The sequence below is a fragment of the Pongo abelii genome, chromosome X (genome assembly GCF_028885655.2).
Source record: "Pongo abelii isolate AG06213 chromosome X, NHGRI_mPonAbe1-v2.0_pri, whole genome shotgun sequence".
Lineage (NCBI taxonomy): Eukaryota > Metazoa > Chordata > Mammalia > Primates > Hominidae > Pongo > Pongo abelii.
In genome coordinates, this window is record NC_072008.2 from 123,693,666 (window position 1) to 123,710,523 (window position 16,858).

The 16,858-nt window shown below is 35.4% G+C and overlaps 1 protein-coding gene across 7 annotated transcripts in view; it reads right to left on the reverse strand.

Moving 5' to 3' along the window:
* KLHL13 (kelch like family member 13) overlaps positions 1-16,858 on the reverse strand; it is a 210,508-nt gene that overhangs the window by 41,359 nt on the left and 152,291 nt on the right. For all 7 annotated transcript variants that reach the window (XM_054544992.2, XM_024241083.3, XM_054544989.2 and 4 more), the window contains one exon: positions 5,664-5,805. In XM_054544992.2, coding sequence (XP_054400967.1) covers positions 5,664-5,777 — 114 coding nt within the window. In that variant the 5' untranslated portion in view covers positions 5,778-5,805. The remainder of the gene's footprint in view (positions 1-5,663; positions 5,806-16,858) is intronic.

Genomic DNA, 16,858 nt, shown 5'->3' on the forward strand with positions numbered 1-16,858 from the left:
CATGCACTAAAATTTGAGAACCATTGCTTTAAATATCTCTCCCTGCACTACAGTGGCAATCATTGTTTGGTTTCCAGTAAATTTTAAAAATTAGCAGGACCACAATAATTGGCTTTAACTATGACTACTATGTGCATTACATAAGGTAGGAGTATAGTAGTGAGGTATTTCTTATTTTTCTTTAGCGAGAGCACTTTAGTATACCAAACACACTTCTTCCTCACATACTTTTCCTATCTGTTTGACCCCTTATTCTCTCTTCCCATAACTTGAAAAATCAACAAGTAAACCATTTACACAGCTTTTTTTTTTTTTTTTGAGCACCTTAAAAATCTATCCTCAGATGTATAACAAACAAAAATAGCCAAAGACTCGTTTTCATATATTAGAGGATTAGAGGGATTTATTTTTTTTATACTTAAAGTTCTGGGATACCCTTTGCCCACTTTCTGATGGAGTTGTTTGCTTTTTTCTTGTAAATTTGTTGGAGTTCATTGTAGATTCTGGATATTAGCCCTTTGTCAGATGAGTAGGTTGCGAAAATTTTCTCCCATTTTGTAGGTTGCCTGTTCACTCTGACGGTAGTTTCTTTTGCTGTGCAGAAGCTCTTTAGTTTAATTAGATCCCATTTGTCAATTTTGGCTTTTGTTGCCATTGCTTTTGGTGTTTTAGACATGAAGTCCTTGTCCATGCCTATGTCCTGAATGGTAATGCCTAGGTTTTCTTCTAGGGTTTTTATGGTTTTAGGTCTAACATTTAAGTCTTTAATCCATCTTGAATTAATTTTTGTATAAGGTGTAAGGAAGGGATCCAGTTTCAGCTTTCTACATATGGCTAGCCAGTTTTCCCACCACCATTTATTAAATAGGGAATCCTTTCCCCATTGTTTGTTTTTCTCAGGTTTGTCAAAGATCAGATAGTTGTAGATATGCGGCGTTATTTCTGAGGGCTCTGTTCTGTTCCATTGATCTATATCTGTTTTGGTACCAGTACCATGCTGTTTTGGTTGCTGTAGCCTTGTAGCATAGTTTGAAGTCAGGTAGCGTGATGCCTCCAGCTTTGTTCTTTTGGCTTAGGATTGACTTGGTGATGTGGGCTCTTTTTTGGTTCCATATGAACTTTAAAGTAGTTTTTTCCCATTCTGTGAAGAAAGTCACTGGTAGGTTGATGGGGATGGCATTGAATCTATAAATTACCTTGGGCAGTATGGCCATTTTCACGATATTGATTCTTCCTACCCATGAGCATGGAATGTTCTTCCATTTGTTTGTATCCTCTTTTATTTCATTGAGCAGTGGTTTGTATTTCTCCTTGAAGAGGTCCTTCACGGTGCTGGAGAGGATGTGGAGAAATAGGAACACTTTTACACTGTTGGTGGGACTGTAAACTAGTTCAACCATTGTGGAAGTCAGTGTGGCGATTCCTCAGGGATCTAGAACTAGAAATACCATTTGACCCAGCCATCCCATTACTGGGTATATACCCAAAGGACTATAAATCATGCTGCTGTAAAGACACATGCACACGTATGTTGACTGTGGCACTATTCACAATAGCAAAGACTTGGAACCAACCCAAATGTCCAACAATGATAGACAGAATTAAGAAAATGTAGCATATATACACCATGGAATACTATGAAGCCATAAAAAATGATGAGTTCATGTCCTCTGTAGGGACATGGATGAAATTGGAAATCATCATTCTCAGTAAACTATCGCAAGGACAAAAAACTAAACACCGCATGTTCTCACTCACAGGTGGGAATTGAACAATGAGAACACATGGACACAGGAAGGGGAACATCACACTCTGGGGACTGCTGTGGGGTCGGGGGCAGGGGGAGGGACAGCATTAGGAGATATACCTAATGCTAAATGATGAGTTAATGGGTGCAGCACACCAGCATGGCACATGTATACATATGTAACCAACCTGCACATTGTGCACATGTACCCTAAAACTTAAAAGTATAATAATAATAAAATAAAAAAATAGAAAAATTAAAAAAACAGCTCCTGGATTCATTGAGATATTGAAGTGTTCCTCGTGTCTCTATCTCCTTCAGTTCTACTCTGATCTTAGTTATTTCTTGTCGTCTGCTAGCTTTTAAATTTGTTTGCTCTTGCTTCTCTAGTTCTTTTAATTGTGATGTTAGGGTGTCAATTTTAGCTTTCCTGCTTTCTCCTATGGGGATTTAGTGCTATAAATTTCTCTCTAAACACCGCTTTAGCTGTGTCCCAGAAATTCTGGTATGTTGTGTCTTTGTTCTCATTGGTTTCAAAGAATGTATTTACTTCTGCCTTAATTTCGTTATATACCCAGTAGTCATTCAGGAGCAGGTTGTTCAGTTTCCCTATATTTGTATGGTTTTGAGTGAGTTTCTTAATCCTGAGTTCTAATTTGATTGCACTGTGGTTTCAGAGACTGCTATGATTTCTGTTCTTTTACATTTACTGAGGAGTGTTTTACTTCCAATTATGTGGTCAGTTTTACAATAAGTGTAATGTGGTGCTGAGAAGAATGTATATTCTGTTCATTTGGGATGGAGAGTTCTGTAGATGTCTATTAGGTCTGCTTGGTCTAGAGCTGAGTTCAAGTCCTGAATATCCTTGTTAATTTTCTGTCTCATTAATCTGTCTAATATTGTCAGTGGGGGTGATAAAAATCTCCCACTCTTATTGTGTGGGAGTCTAAGTCTCTTTGTAGATCTCTACGAACTTGCTTAATGAATCTAAGTGCTCCTGTAGTGGGTGCATATATATTTAGGATAGTTACCTCTTCTTGTTGCATTGATCCCTTTACCATTATGAAATGTCCTTCTTTGTCTTTTTTGATCTTCGTTGGTTTAAAGTCTGTTTTATCAGAAACTAGGATTGCAACCCCTGCTTGTTTTTTGTTTTCCATTTGCTTGGTAAATATTCTTCCATCCCTTTATTTTGAGCCTATGTATGTCTTTGCATTTGAGATGGGTCTCCTGAATACAGCACACCGATGGGCCTTGACCCTTGACTCTATCCAATTTGCCAGTCTGTGTCTTTTTATTGGGGCATTTAGCATATTTACATTTAAGGTTAATATTGTTATGTGTGAATTTGATCCTGTCATTATGATGCTAGCTAGTTATTTTGCCCCTTTATTGATGCAGTTTCTTCATAGTGTCAATGGTCTTTACAATTTGGTATGTTTTTGCAGTGGTTGGTACCAGTTTTTTCTTTCCATATTTAGTGCTTCCTTCAGGAGCTCTTGTAAGGCAGGCTTGGTAGTGACAAAATCTCTCAGCATTTTCTTGTCTGTAAAGGATTTTATTTATCCTTTGTTTATGAAGCTTAGTTTGGCTGGATATGAAATTCTGGGTTGAAAATTCTTTTGCTTAAGAATGTTGAATATTGGTCCCCACTCCCTTCTGCCTTGTAGGGTTTCTGCAGAGAGATCTGATGTTATTCTGATGGGCTTCCCTTTGTGGGTAACCCGACCTTTCTCTCTGCCCTTAACATTTTTTCCTTCATTTCAACCTTGGTGAATCTGATGATTATGTGTCTTGGGGTTGCTCTTCTTGAGGAGTATATTTGTGGCATTTTCTGTATTTCCTGAATTTGAATGTTGGCCTCTCTTGCTAGGTTGGGGAAGTTCTCCTGAAGAATACCCTGAAGAGTATTTTCCAACTTTGTTCCATTCTCCCCATCACTTTCAGGTACACCAATCTAACTTAGGTTTGGTCTTTTCATATAGTCCCATATTTCTTGGAGGCTTTGTTCGTTTCTTTTCATTCTTTTTTCTTTGATCTTGTCTTCTTGCTTTATTTCATTAAGTTTATCTCAATCTCTGATATCCTTTCTTCTGCTTGATTGATTCGGCTATTGATACTTTTGTATGCTTCATGAAGTTCTCATGCTGTGTTTTTCAGCTCCATCAGGTCATTTATATTCTTCTCTAAACTGGTTATTCTAGTTAGCAATTCCTATAATTTTTTTCAAGGTTCTTAGCTTCCTTGCACTGGGTTAGAACATGCTCCTTTAGCTCGGAGGAGTTTGCTGTTACCCATCTTCTGAAGCCTACTTCTGTCAGTTTGTCAAACTCATTCTCTGTCCAGTTTTGTTCCCTTGCTGGCGAGGAGTTGTGATCCTTTGGAGGAGAAGAGGCGTTCTGGTGTTTGGAATTTTCAGCGTTTTTGTATTGGTTTTTCCTCATCTTTGTGGATTTATCTACCTTTGGTCTTTAATGTTGGTGACCTTCAGATGCGGTTTCTGTGTGGATGCCATTTTTGTTGTTCTTGATGCTATTCCTTTCTTCTGTTTGTTAGTTTTCCTTCTAACAGTCAGGCCCCTCTGCTGCAGATCTGCTAGAGGTCTACTCCAGACCCTGTTTGCCTGGGTATCACCAGTGGGGGCTCAGTTGGAAATGCAGAAATCACCCACCTTCTGCGTTGATCTTGCCAGGAGCTGCAGACTAGAGCTGTTCTATTCGGCCATCTTCCCTTTTCCCTACACAGCTTTAAGATGCCAGGAGATGGAAAGATTTTCATTCCTGACTCTCACATATCTATTGATGATACCCACAGGACAATGAACCTTAGATAGACCCCAGCTCCAATTAGAAACTGAAATACTGGGGAAATGGGATTTTACTGAATTCAAAGATTGAAACTAGAAGGAAATTTAGAGGTGTGCTAGTCAAGAGTCACATTTTGGAGATAAGGAAAATGAAATCCGGTGAAATTACATTTAAACACAGAGGATGCACAGCAAGTACAAACCTTGTCCCTCATTATATTATATTCTATATACAGCTTTACTATAATGGTTCTTGATCAGGGATATGCATGAAATCCATCTGGGGAGATTTCTTTTAAATATGCATTTAGAAAGGCAAATTTTCCTTATCTTACTAAGGGTAGTAAGAGGACTGATATAATTTAACTATCTTTAGAAGACATTAATGGACATCCAGTATCATATTGCTCTCTAATTCAGCAATGCCCACAGAAGTCAGAAAATGTCCACAAAGGTCAGAAGTACTTAGGCTTCTAATCCCTGCGCTAAATAGCTCCAGATTGCTGTGTTTCATGTTCTTTTGGCTTTCTACTGTGTTTCTGTCCCCTGCTTTGATTTTAGTTATTACTTATTACATGTATCAGAGGGTTTGCATTCAGCAGTCCTAACCTCTACTCCCACAGTTACTACTACCAATGCGAGTTGAGACACCAAATAAATACAATCTTTAGAACCATTGCAAAGATGATAGTAAAACAGGCTGTGAATGAGGAACTAGGAAAATTCAGTGTAGGGACCCTGTAATACTTACTTTGATTGCTATGGAATGAAATCAGATATGGCATTCTGTAAGAAAGTGGCATAATGTCCTTTACACAAACCAAACAAAAAATTGATTCTGAGGATTTTTTAACCTCAGGAATGTGTGCATTCCTCCATCAAGATTTCTCTCCTGGTTAGTTTTTGTCTTTTGTTTCTTTATTTAATAAACTTCATTTTTTAGAGCCGTTTTGGGTTCACAGCAAAACTGAGCAAAAAATAGTTACCATACATTTCCTATTCACACATACACACCCACAACCTCCTCCACTACTGACATCCTGCATCACAAAATCCATGGTGGGTTTTTTAAAGCTATGTAAACACTACCAAAGAGACAGCTTAAATTACCTGTAACACCACAGAACTGTGGGTATTGCTGGTAAAGATGCGTGTAGGTCCTGCCTTGGAAGACTGCAAATGGGATGAGAGGCCCATTTCGCTGCCTCCAAGGGACAATTTCATGTGTTGGTCTTCCTCTTCCACGAGAGATCTGAAAGTTTTTTTACATAAGAAAGAAGGGGAAATTAAAACTTGTACAATTTACAATGAGATTATTTAGAAAAATAATCAGTCACTATTGCAATCATATGACCATGCAATACGGTGAATATTGTTTCACTGTATTATACGCTTGTACCACTCTTTATCTTAGAAGAAATGTATATTTGTAAAATGCTTTCCAAGTACAGAATATACAGATAATAACTGAGAAATCAACTTAAAAGGTGGTTCAAAATTATAGTCACAGAGTTTTTAAAGGCCACAGTAATTACTGTTGATACGTTACTATTTAGATAGCAATGCCATCAAATTATGTTGCATATAGTTAAAATTAATTTGGAACACCTAATTTTGAAAAGATAAAAATAATAGCTACCATTTATTGAATAGTCATTATATAACAGGTACTTGCCAATAATTTTATACACAGACTAAAGAAGGGTCAGAAACCACTTACCTGGGGTCAAAACGTTATTAAAGTGGTTGGCCCAGGGTTTGAATCTAGGTCTAGTCTGATTCCCACTCCAAACCCCCATTAATAAATGTAAAAGATTCATTGTTATATGTTAATGCATTACTTTATCTTGTTATAGTAATAGTTCTAATCAACTCCAACTGAACAAAATTTTTCACATGAAATAATTTCTTTTTCTAGCAGTATCTCTCACTTACCAGTTTGGGATCATTTAATAGCTACAATCTAGTCACATTTACAACTTTTCAAAGAAATGAATACTAAAAATATAAATACAGGCAATTCTGTATTTGCATATATTGCAGCAATAATATTTTCAAGGGGCATAAGTAAGAGTGGGAGAACCTTAGTAGGTCACTTAGTTGCAAAGATAATATGACAATACATTTGATAGTTTAAAAATCTCAGTTAGGTTATACTAAAAATGTGCCATTATTAACAATCTTTCATCATTCCTTAGAAGAGATCTTGTATTTCTCCATAGGTATACATTGCTAAAATAATCTCTGGATCACCTGCCTAAGAGTGCAGAGCCCATGGCTCATGAATTTGGTTCTGCATTCATGATACAGACTGCTAAAAAGACTGCTAAAATAGACATTAGGAAAAAAGAAGGAGAGCAGATTTTCAAGTGCTGGAACTCTTCATTTTTTCTGTAATTTCCTCAATTTTGAATTATTTGCTTTTCTAACGGTCTAACTGAGCTATCCAATATCAGAAAGGTTTCACCTTTTTTTCCTGTCATACCTAAAACCCCAAGTTGATCAGTTTTAACAAGAAAAAGACTATACTAAAGATTCTGCTTTTTGAATTATGACACCAACCAAGTGGTTTTAAATCTTGCAATAATTAGCAAAAATTCTGGCCTTAAGGATGACATCAATTCTTTTTAATGATATTAGAGCCATAGTATAACCAAAAATGAATTAATAATATATAACCATGTTTAATTCAATTCCGATAGATATTTAATAAAGAAGAGAATAATTTAAGTAAGATTTTAAAAAGCATAAAAGAAAATGGATATAGCCTTCCACCAGAGTTTCAAAGATAGCTTTAAATAGAATTAAGTTATATTTATGATATATAGCACACACACACACTTTTAAACAACTTTTGTGGACAGACGTTTAAAATTACAGAATCAATTGGAAAAGTCAGAAATTGATTGATGGTGACTGTTATCCCTAACCAGAAAATGTCTATTCATCCAGATTATATTAATAGGATATTCAAGCAGACTGTTTTATTAGTTTCTGTATTCCCTGCACAGAGCCTGGCACAAAAGACTTAATATATGTCCTCTGAATGAATACGGAATCTTCTTTCTGTAGATCATTCCAAAGACATTTCTTTATTATGCAGTGCTTAAATGACCATCAATTATCATTCTTATAAAACTGCAGATGTAAAAGGGATAGGAGTAAAGCTGAATTCCCATTGCCACAATGACATATCCTGGAAGTTGCTTTTTTGAGTAAACTACAAGTAACAACTTGTTTACTTTGTCATTTTTCTCTTGCTGTTAAAAACAGAAAGCAAAAAGTAAAAATGCAGCCCTTTCTTGCCAGTATAATATGCTTGCCTTTTTAATTAATTACTTCAAAAGCTGAAGAAGCCTGGACTAAAATTATCTTTTTCATGATGTTTTATCAGTATCTTTTGACTTTTTAACATTCAAAACACTCCCTATTAATTTCTGCTTTGGTAACAGTACATGCCATGTTAACCTTCTTAGCAGATTCAATATTCCCATCTATCTCCCCTTTATTAAGTTTATTGATTGAATGGGAAGAGCACTGTTCTTCAACATTGCAAGGAGGTAACACTTCTCTGCAAATCCCAAGCCACAATTATATCAATCTATGCTTAAAGGAATGATTATCTGAGTAATTCCAAGAAAAAAAATAACAGTTTTTAATCTGATGTTTTTTCAACTCATATAGTTAAATACAATATACACACAAGTCATTCTCAATGTGGGGAGGGGGAGTAGGAGGCATTTTGCCCCTCCTCCCACCTCCATGATTCATAATGTCTGCAGACATTTTTCACTGTCACAACTGGGGATGCTGCTAAACATCCTACAAAACACAGGACAGTTATCTAGGTCAAAGCTGTTCTCAGGCAAAAAAAGTCAAGTGCCAAAGATGAGAAATCCTAATATAGAGGAATTTACTGTCTCATGAAAATTTTTCTCAAGCAATTTCATGATTTAAATAATTTCCCAGTCACAGGTTGAATCCATGAGTTAATGCTAGCAATATGAAACACAGCAGGATTATTAATTATCACTAATTCTTCCAAGGCTACCTAACAGAATATCTCTGCTCTCCACAGGCCCATCAATTTGAAAACTCAAGTCTAAGAGTAAAAAAGTAGATAATGGCTTTGAAGTTTATAAGAAAATTATGCAGCAAAGCTTTTGTTTTACAGAAGCTCATGTAAGAATAATAATTTCCTAAATCTGCATAAAACAGTTGTTATTTGGATCCACTTTTACATGTTAAGTTAGAATCTGGCAAATTCTGTCTAAATAGTCCCATTTCACCAACCCTACAAGATTATTCATGGGAGAGACTATATTAACGAATTTTGTTTCTAAAAATTAAACCTCTTTTCCCAACAATATTATAGTCTGCATATTGCTTGCATGCCACCCCCCGCCTACCCAATCACCACAGCAGACGTCTTATTCTTGAAACAATGACCAACCATAAAGCACAAGAGCAATCTTTCACAAAGTGTACGTGAATCACTCAACTGTGCTGCTCAAAGAAAACAACTACTTTTTTGATGAGTATTAGCTTAGAGATGGAGGCACTGTCTGATCATTTTACTGAAAGCATTGTAAACGTGGTCAAACCAAACATACACAGACTGTGGCATTTCTCTGCACTGCATTTAAAAACAAAGGGAAAAAAAGTCTAAGCCATTGTCATATGTTAACAAAGGGTTGCCAACATTGTAATCCTGCCTCAAAATGTCCACATATTTAAAATTACCCGAAGGGAAACGTGTAAGTGATATGAGCACACAATTCACAAAGATCAAGGTGCAAATGGTTAGCAGATAGAAAAATGTTCAACCTCATCAGTATTCCAGAATATGCACAAAGATTCTATCTTTAAACCTGCAAAATTATCAGAGTACAAGATATACTCTCAAAATTGCTAGTGCAAACATGTAATAAACTCCTACTACTGTCTGCATAGAATTGTTCATCCAAATGGATTTTTTCAAAGGAAATTTAAAACTCACTAAATGGACAAATGTGGTTTTTTTTAATAGCAAGCAACATGACAATGAAGAATTGTGTCCTGGTATCTATGTCCTGGTAGGCAGGCCAAAGCAAGAGTGCTCTGCTGATCTGATTTAAATGTGTTTTCTTCAATGAATCCCTCTGCAGAGGTTTAATTTGGTAGACGTTCTATAGAGAACCACGTACTCTTAGAATTCATTATAGTAAATATGTTTGTTGAAATGCTATATGAGGAAGGAAAAAGCATCTCTTAATTGCATCATTTGGCTCAAAAGCCACAAATAATCTTCCAATGCTCCTCAATCTCCATACCTAAATAAATCCCACGATAATCCACTGAAACCAGTACCATTGTGTTTAAAAAATAAGATATCATCTTGATCAATTATAAAATGTGTACCTCAATTTTTTGGTTTCTATCATTGCAAATAGCAGTTCATGTTAAACAGAAACCCAGGTGTGGTCAAATTTCATTGTCAAGGAAAAGGGAACATTTTGGTGCTTCTTGAGATTATTATCATGAAAACACAATAAAAACACTTAACTTTTCTTGGTAGAGAGGTTATGTGTGCCAGTTCATGCACTGGTACATTAATGTCTAGCTCACATCAAATAAAAAGCAACATCTTGATACTGCTACGAATAAAAGACTGTTCTCTACACTTTCCTGTACTGTTTGTAATTTCTGAAGGGAAAAAAGAAGAAATGAATTAGAGAAAAGCTAGAAAGGTAAAAGTATATGAACAGCACTTTTCTATTTAGTTCCCTCGTTTGTTTCATAGTGCTTTAATTGCCATTATTTCATTACCAAAAAAGGTTAAATCTAACAATATATGCTAAAAACTCAATTTCACTGCAACAAAAGAATGAAAGTCCCAGGCTGGGCGTGGTGGCTCACGCCTGTAATCCCAGCACTTTGGGCGGCCAAAGCGGGCGGATCACCTGAGATCAGGAGTTCGAGACCAGCCCAGCCAACATGGTAAAACCCTGTCTCCACTAAAAACACAAAAATCAGCCGCGCGTGGTGGCAGGTGCCTGTAATCCTAGCTACTTAGGAGGCTGAGGCAGGGGAATCGCTTAAACCTGGGGGGCGGAGGGTGCAGTGAGCCAAGACTGTGCCACTGCACTCCAGCCTGGGTGAAAGAGTGAAACTCCGTCTCAAAAAAAAAAAAAAAAAAAGAAAAGGAAGAAAAAAAAAGAAAGTCTCTTGCGTTAGTGTCAAAAGTATAATATAGTATAATATAGATATTTCAAGTTCCCCAGATTTAACTAAAGTTGGTGTCAGTGGGTTGGTATACAGGAACAACAACAACAACAAAACAAAATGAAAACAAAAACAAGAAAGCTATGAATGGTTTAACAATACAACAAAACAGGTTGGTTAATCAAGGCACTGACTATCCACTACCCAATCCCCAGGAAAATAAAATACATATTGCTCACACTCACAATTTAAAAAGAAAATCAAGAAAAAGGCTTTCTTCAAAGTACTTTCCATCCATTTGTTTTTCTGCTCTGAAACAGAGAAGTGTCTGCTAGCAGCAGCATTTGCTAAATGAAACATTTCTTGTGATAAAGTTGCATGGCAGGTGGAGAAGAAATTTCACCACCTGTTCTCATACTCATTTGAATTTCAGGGCTAAATCTGTCAAGGTATTTCCTTCCACCCTTGAGAAATAAATTAAAAACTTAAGATGGTAGAAGCCATTTTCCATTGGCTTTTCAAGATAGAGTCAAAGTATTCATACTGCATTGAATTCAAAAGATATTAATAGCTTTTCTACTCCTCTCTTTCTCCACACTTCCCAAACAAAAGCTGAATGATACCACACACGTTTGAGTGTACACATACTCAACTTTCATTATGAAAAAAAGGAACATGTTTTGAAAAAATCGGGAACAAAATTTCCAACTCATGAAGTAAACTAATGTATATAAAATAAGCCTGGCATTTTTGTTGAAAAAAATTAAAAACTTAAAATTTCAAATATTGAAAGATTTGTCCCCCAACTAAAATGTCATTTATAGTATCATTACACAAAGAAATTATAAATATCATAGCAACTTCTCTCTCCTTTTTCTTTTTCAAATACCAACAAGAGTGAGCTTGAAAGTAACATCTATTAATAAGGCATAAACTAATTGTTTAAAGAATATATCTTCTTAATGAGGTGTTTTCCTGAAAGGAATCAAGAAAGATAAAGCTTTTGTTAGTTATTTGTAGTTTTTTTAATGATATAAATATATTATTGTCTACCTGAAATCATTTCACTAATGGAACTCCTTAGTTACAGATGAGATTTTATAAAATAGCTGCTATCTTTCCAAGGCTATAAGAAGCTATTGCACGGGCTATAAAAAGCTATTGCACAGGCTTCTTATATGCATATGTCTGTCACATTTAAAATAGAACAGTATTAATAAATAGCTTATGTCTGTTTTAACATAGGAATAAGATCATTTACCCAGCACCTGCTGTGTACTAAGCACTGTGTCAGGCACTTTCTAGTATCCTACTTAATCCTTGTAATAATCTCATTTAAAGACAGGGAACTGAAGCTCGGAGAGTTTAAGGCCTCACCATGAGTCTAGTAACTATGATTTGAACCCACATCTGAATCCAGAGCCTACATTGTTCCCATTTATACCAAGCCTAAAAAATTAAAAATAGCAGACAGTAGAGGCTACAAGTCACTTAGCATTTCAATGCTTAATTTATAAGCACAAGGAGGATATCAGAGAGATACATTCTGTTATAGGCAAGTAATTTTCTGGTTTAATTAATTCAATCTGAAGATCACTTACTTTTACCATTCTATTTCCATAAAAACAATACCAACACTAAAAATCTTTCATGCTATTCTCCCAACACATATGGGGTAGGGAGGTAGTAAATCCTAGAAAATAACTCAGATGAAATTTGGGGAGAATTTCACATACTGATATCAACATTTAAAAGAACACATTCTGAATTCTAATGCCAACCATCACAATAACAGATATAACACTATGACGTAGATAAGAAAATTGGGCTAGACAAATGATACTCCATTAGATAACTATAACAGGATGAAAGTTAATTACCCAAATCAAAAGGCATTTCCACTGAATATCTCAATCTTGTCCTTAAAGAACTTCAAAATAATATTTGCTCCCTCTGCTTACCATATTTCAAGACTTTAGTGTCCCTTCATCTTTTAAAATTTATATTACCAGTTAAACTGCATCATGTCCAATTCATCTTGACCAAAAATGTTTTCTATTTAGAAATCTTAGTTTATATATTATTTCTCATTCTCCACATTTCTTATATTTGTGTGAAAGCAAGATAAGCAGATGGGTAGATTGGTAGATAGGCAGACAGATGGATGGATGGATGGATGGATAAATGGATACATGGATGGATGAATGGTAGGTAGACAGGGTATGTAAGAATCCATTCTATTTTCTGAATGAGATAATTATTTTATTTCTAATGAGGTAATTTAAAAATAATTAGAAGATGAATGCATTTCTAAATGTTGATTCCATACCTTCTATACAAACAAGTGAATTCAAATCTTCCTTGCTTTTATAAAACCACATAGGTGAAAGAATGCACATGTGGTAATGGTGGTAGGGAGATGGCAATATGTAGAAGTGGGCTAGGAGAAACAGCATGTGCTCCCATCACTGTCAAGAGTCCCCTTCCCAGTGCACAGAGGAAATAGTTACAATCCTCTGGTGAAGCATAGGCCCTCTAGAAGGATGCTTTGCCCTACAGCTAGCGCCCAGCCTGCCCTTTGAGAAGTCTCTGTATCTGCGGCAGTGAGCTTGCCTTCTCTTTCTTTAATCCAAAAATGAAGAAACTGGAATGGGTATTCCAACCCCTTCAATGCCCAGGCCAATTTTCTAGGAGACTTGCTTCCAGAGGATTTGTTAACCAAGGTGTCATTTTACTCCCATTATCTGTAGCTCATCAACTTTAAAATTTGACTCTTTTGCTAAGGTGCATTAAAATCAAAAAGCATGTTAAGAAAGAACTGTGTTTCACCTTCCTAAGATTTTTATTAAATATTCAAACATCTGACTTACCCAATTTTAGAGTTTATTATTAAAGCAGATTCCACAAACTCAAAACCAATTAGAAATAACTGAGACAAATCGATTTGGGAACAGGAGACTCATTAATCAACTGCTAAAAGATGGTGAAAATCCTATCCTTTTCTGAATTTCCCAGTTCTATTCAACTTTACAAAGTCAGTAATTCATGACCAGGTCTTAAGAGAATGTTTATTTATCTTTTAAGAGGAAACATGAAAAAACCTAAGAGTAAGACTCACAAAGTAATAGCCATTGCATTCCATGTTTTAAGAAATATAGTTGGCCTAAGAGTCCCAATGACTCTATGTATTCAAAGCCTGTAATAAATTTACCAAATCTCAGTCTTGATTTTTGTAATGGCCTGGAGTCATCTCTAATTATTTCAATGAATGTAGGAAAAAAATAGTATCAAATCAATCATATGTTTTCAATATGACAGCCAGTATTTTTAAGACAGGAGAGAATAATACCAAAAAAAGAAGACAGGCTCTCAACCTAATGAGTCTGGGAATCTCTCTTAGGATAGTTCTTTCAAGCTCATCACAGATACGTGGCTCAATGGAAGCAAAGACTCTAAGTATCATTTTTCAACATTAAAGTTATTGTCCCTTTTCTGCATATCTGCCTCACCATTACGGGTTTTTTTCCACAAAACTTTATTATAAGACTTCAGTTTATCCCTTTTGTACTATGCTTCCCATAAAGAAACATATCCATTGCTGGCCATAAGCTCTCAAGTTGTTAGGAGTTACTTACAGCCCACTCACCTATCTACATATTCACAGTTACATTACTCCAAGAGTATATATGTGGTCTTTAGCTCTAGAACTGGTTCCTGGTTTTTCACCTAAAATGTTTTAGGATCCACCATTTTACTACACTCCTAGAAAGCTATTTTAATTAAGATCACTATAATATTCCAGTCCATATCACAGAGCAATTTCAGGATCTACCACAGACAACTCTGCTAATGTGAATAACAAAAATTGCTCTACCAAAACCACCATAAGTGTTTATCCATGGTGCAGTAACTCTAAAGAAGGATTCATTTGGGCAAGGTATTTATGTGTCACAACTATACATCATTACCTAAAATATTAAAAATTATTTACAAAATTTATGTTTTTCTGGAAGGCAGATTGATGATTTGGGGAGGGGCTATTCCAAATTATAAATCATCAAGAAATTTGTCTCTTTAGGGGTAAGATGTTTATTTTCAGAAACACCATGTTCTCTGGCTAAAAGGCAGCTATGTGTTCTTGGGTAGAACATACCGTTGTGATAAAAATGACATAGTAGGCATCAAGCATTCAAATCTCCTGGTCATTTAAATGGGAATTTTAAATTGAAGATAACTGGAGCGTTTTCAGATTGTGTGTACATGTGTTTTGCAGAAGCAATCTATGAATTATGAAGTAGTAATGAAGTACTTACCCTAATCTGTGTGAGATAAATGAAAAAAGAGAATTATTCCTTTCCTTCCTTTTATACAGTCCTTTAAACCAGTGTTTCACACCCCAAACTATAATTTCTGACTCTCAGTGCAGGTGAGAAGCAGACAAAAGGGGAGAAGAGTCACCATGTAGATGAAACTAGCAGGGAGTCAAGGTGTTAAAAGTTTCCCTAGCTAGTCAGAAAATGCTACTACCCTCACTCACTCCATCTCCATGAGCTACTTGTTGAAGCAATCATCATTTTTACATCTTCAAAATCCAATCTTTTCATATGTCAAAGATATGCTTAATGGTAATGAATTTGACTACATACATATTTCTTAATGACCATTCCTAAAATGTTTGTCAGTCAGAAGAAATTTCAGAAATCTCCGATGTATCCTGATATTACACATTCAAAAGAACTATAGATAAAATATTTGGATTCTAAACGGCAATTGCTCTCACCAAAATTATTTGACCACCTTTGACCCTTGCTTCTTCCCCATTTCCCATGTCCAATCAACTGTTAAGTTCAACTGAATCTCTCTCTAGAATGCTCCTATCCTTCAACCCCCATCCACTCTCACTGCCTCTACCATAGTTCTTGTCTCTATTACCTCTTACCTGGATTTAATTATAATTTTCACATACATAATGGTCTTTATACATACTGTGATTATATTTATAGCTCAGAAAAGCACTCTCTTGCTCAAAGGTATTCAGTGAGTCACTGCTTGCCGAACAGAAGCCAAATCCTACACTCTTGAAGTCAAGGCTTCCTGGCCTCGCCCTCCTTAACTAATTGCACAGTCCAGCAAATTATTCACAATAAATGCTTGTTTAATGACCACAGAACAAACGAAAATCCAAATTTACTTACAAACTACCAATTGTTTTGCTTTGGAATATATTGCTTTTACATATTCACAGCTATGCATTTTTTGTCTCTTGCTAAACAAGTAATGTGTAAAAGCCATTGTACTTAATCATTTTTAACACAAAGAAAATTCATTTAATTTAAATATAATATCGGCTAGACCTTTATGGTTAGGTTGAAGCCCTTTAAGTATAAAAAATTCAGGACATAAATGTAAATACTTTTTTGAGTGTTAATTTTTAATTTATTTCTCCTAAACCCTAGTCAGGTTTTCTTTTTCTCCTAGTCAGTGATTTCTTTTATCAAACTATACACACGAAACACATTATCATTTAAGTAAAAGCATATTAGCTTCAAAACATAAATATCTCAAATAGTTTTCTCCATTATGATGAACAGCATGCAAAAATAAGTCAAATAACTCTTAACTTTGAGAGTAGTTTCTATCGTAGAACAGATTAAAAAAAAAAAACTTATTTTCCTTATCAGTTACAATTTGATGAACCATGACTAAAGTATTTTAGTCACTGCTAGATTGCTTCTAGTAAAATTACTTTCAGTCTGTGCCAGCATCATGGTATTTCTCAGCAACAACGAACAGAATCTGGATTTTTGATTAGTTCTTTTCATAGGAAATACAGTCATAACTTATTCTCTAACAAGACCATGATACACAATAGCCCCCGTTATTCGGTGGATACATTCCAAGACCCCCAGTGGATGTTTGAAACTATGGATATACCAAATCCCATATACACTACGTTTTATTCCTATACATACATAACTACCTGATTTATAAATTAGGTACAGTAAGATATCAACAACAATAACTAATAATAAACAGAACAATTATAACAATATACTTTAATAAAAGTTATGTGAATGTGCTCTTTTTCTCTCTCTCTTTCT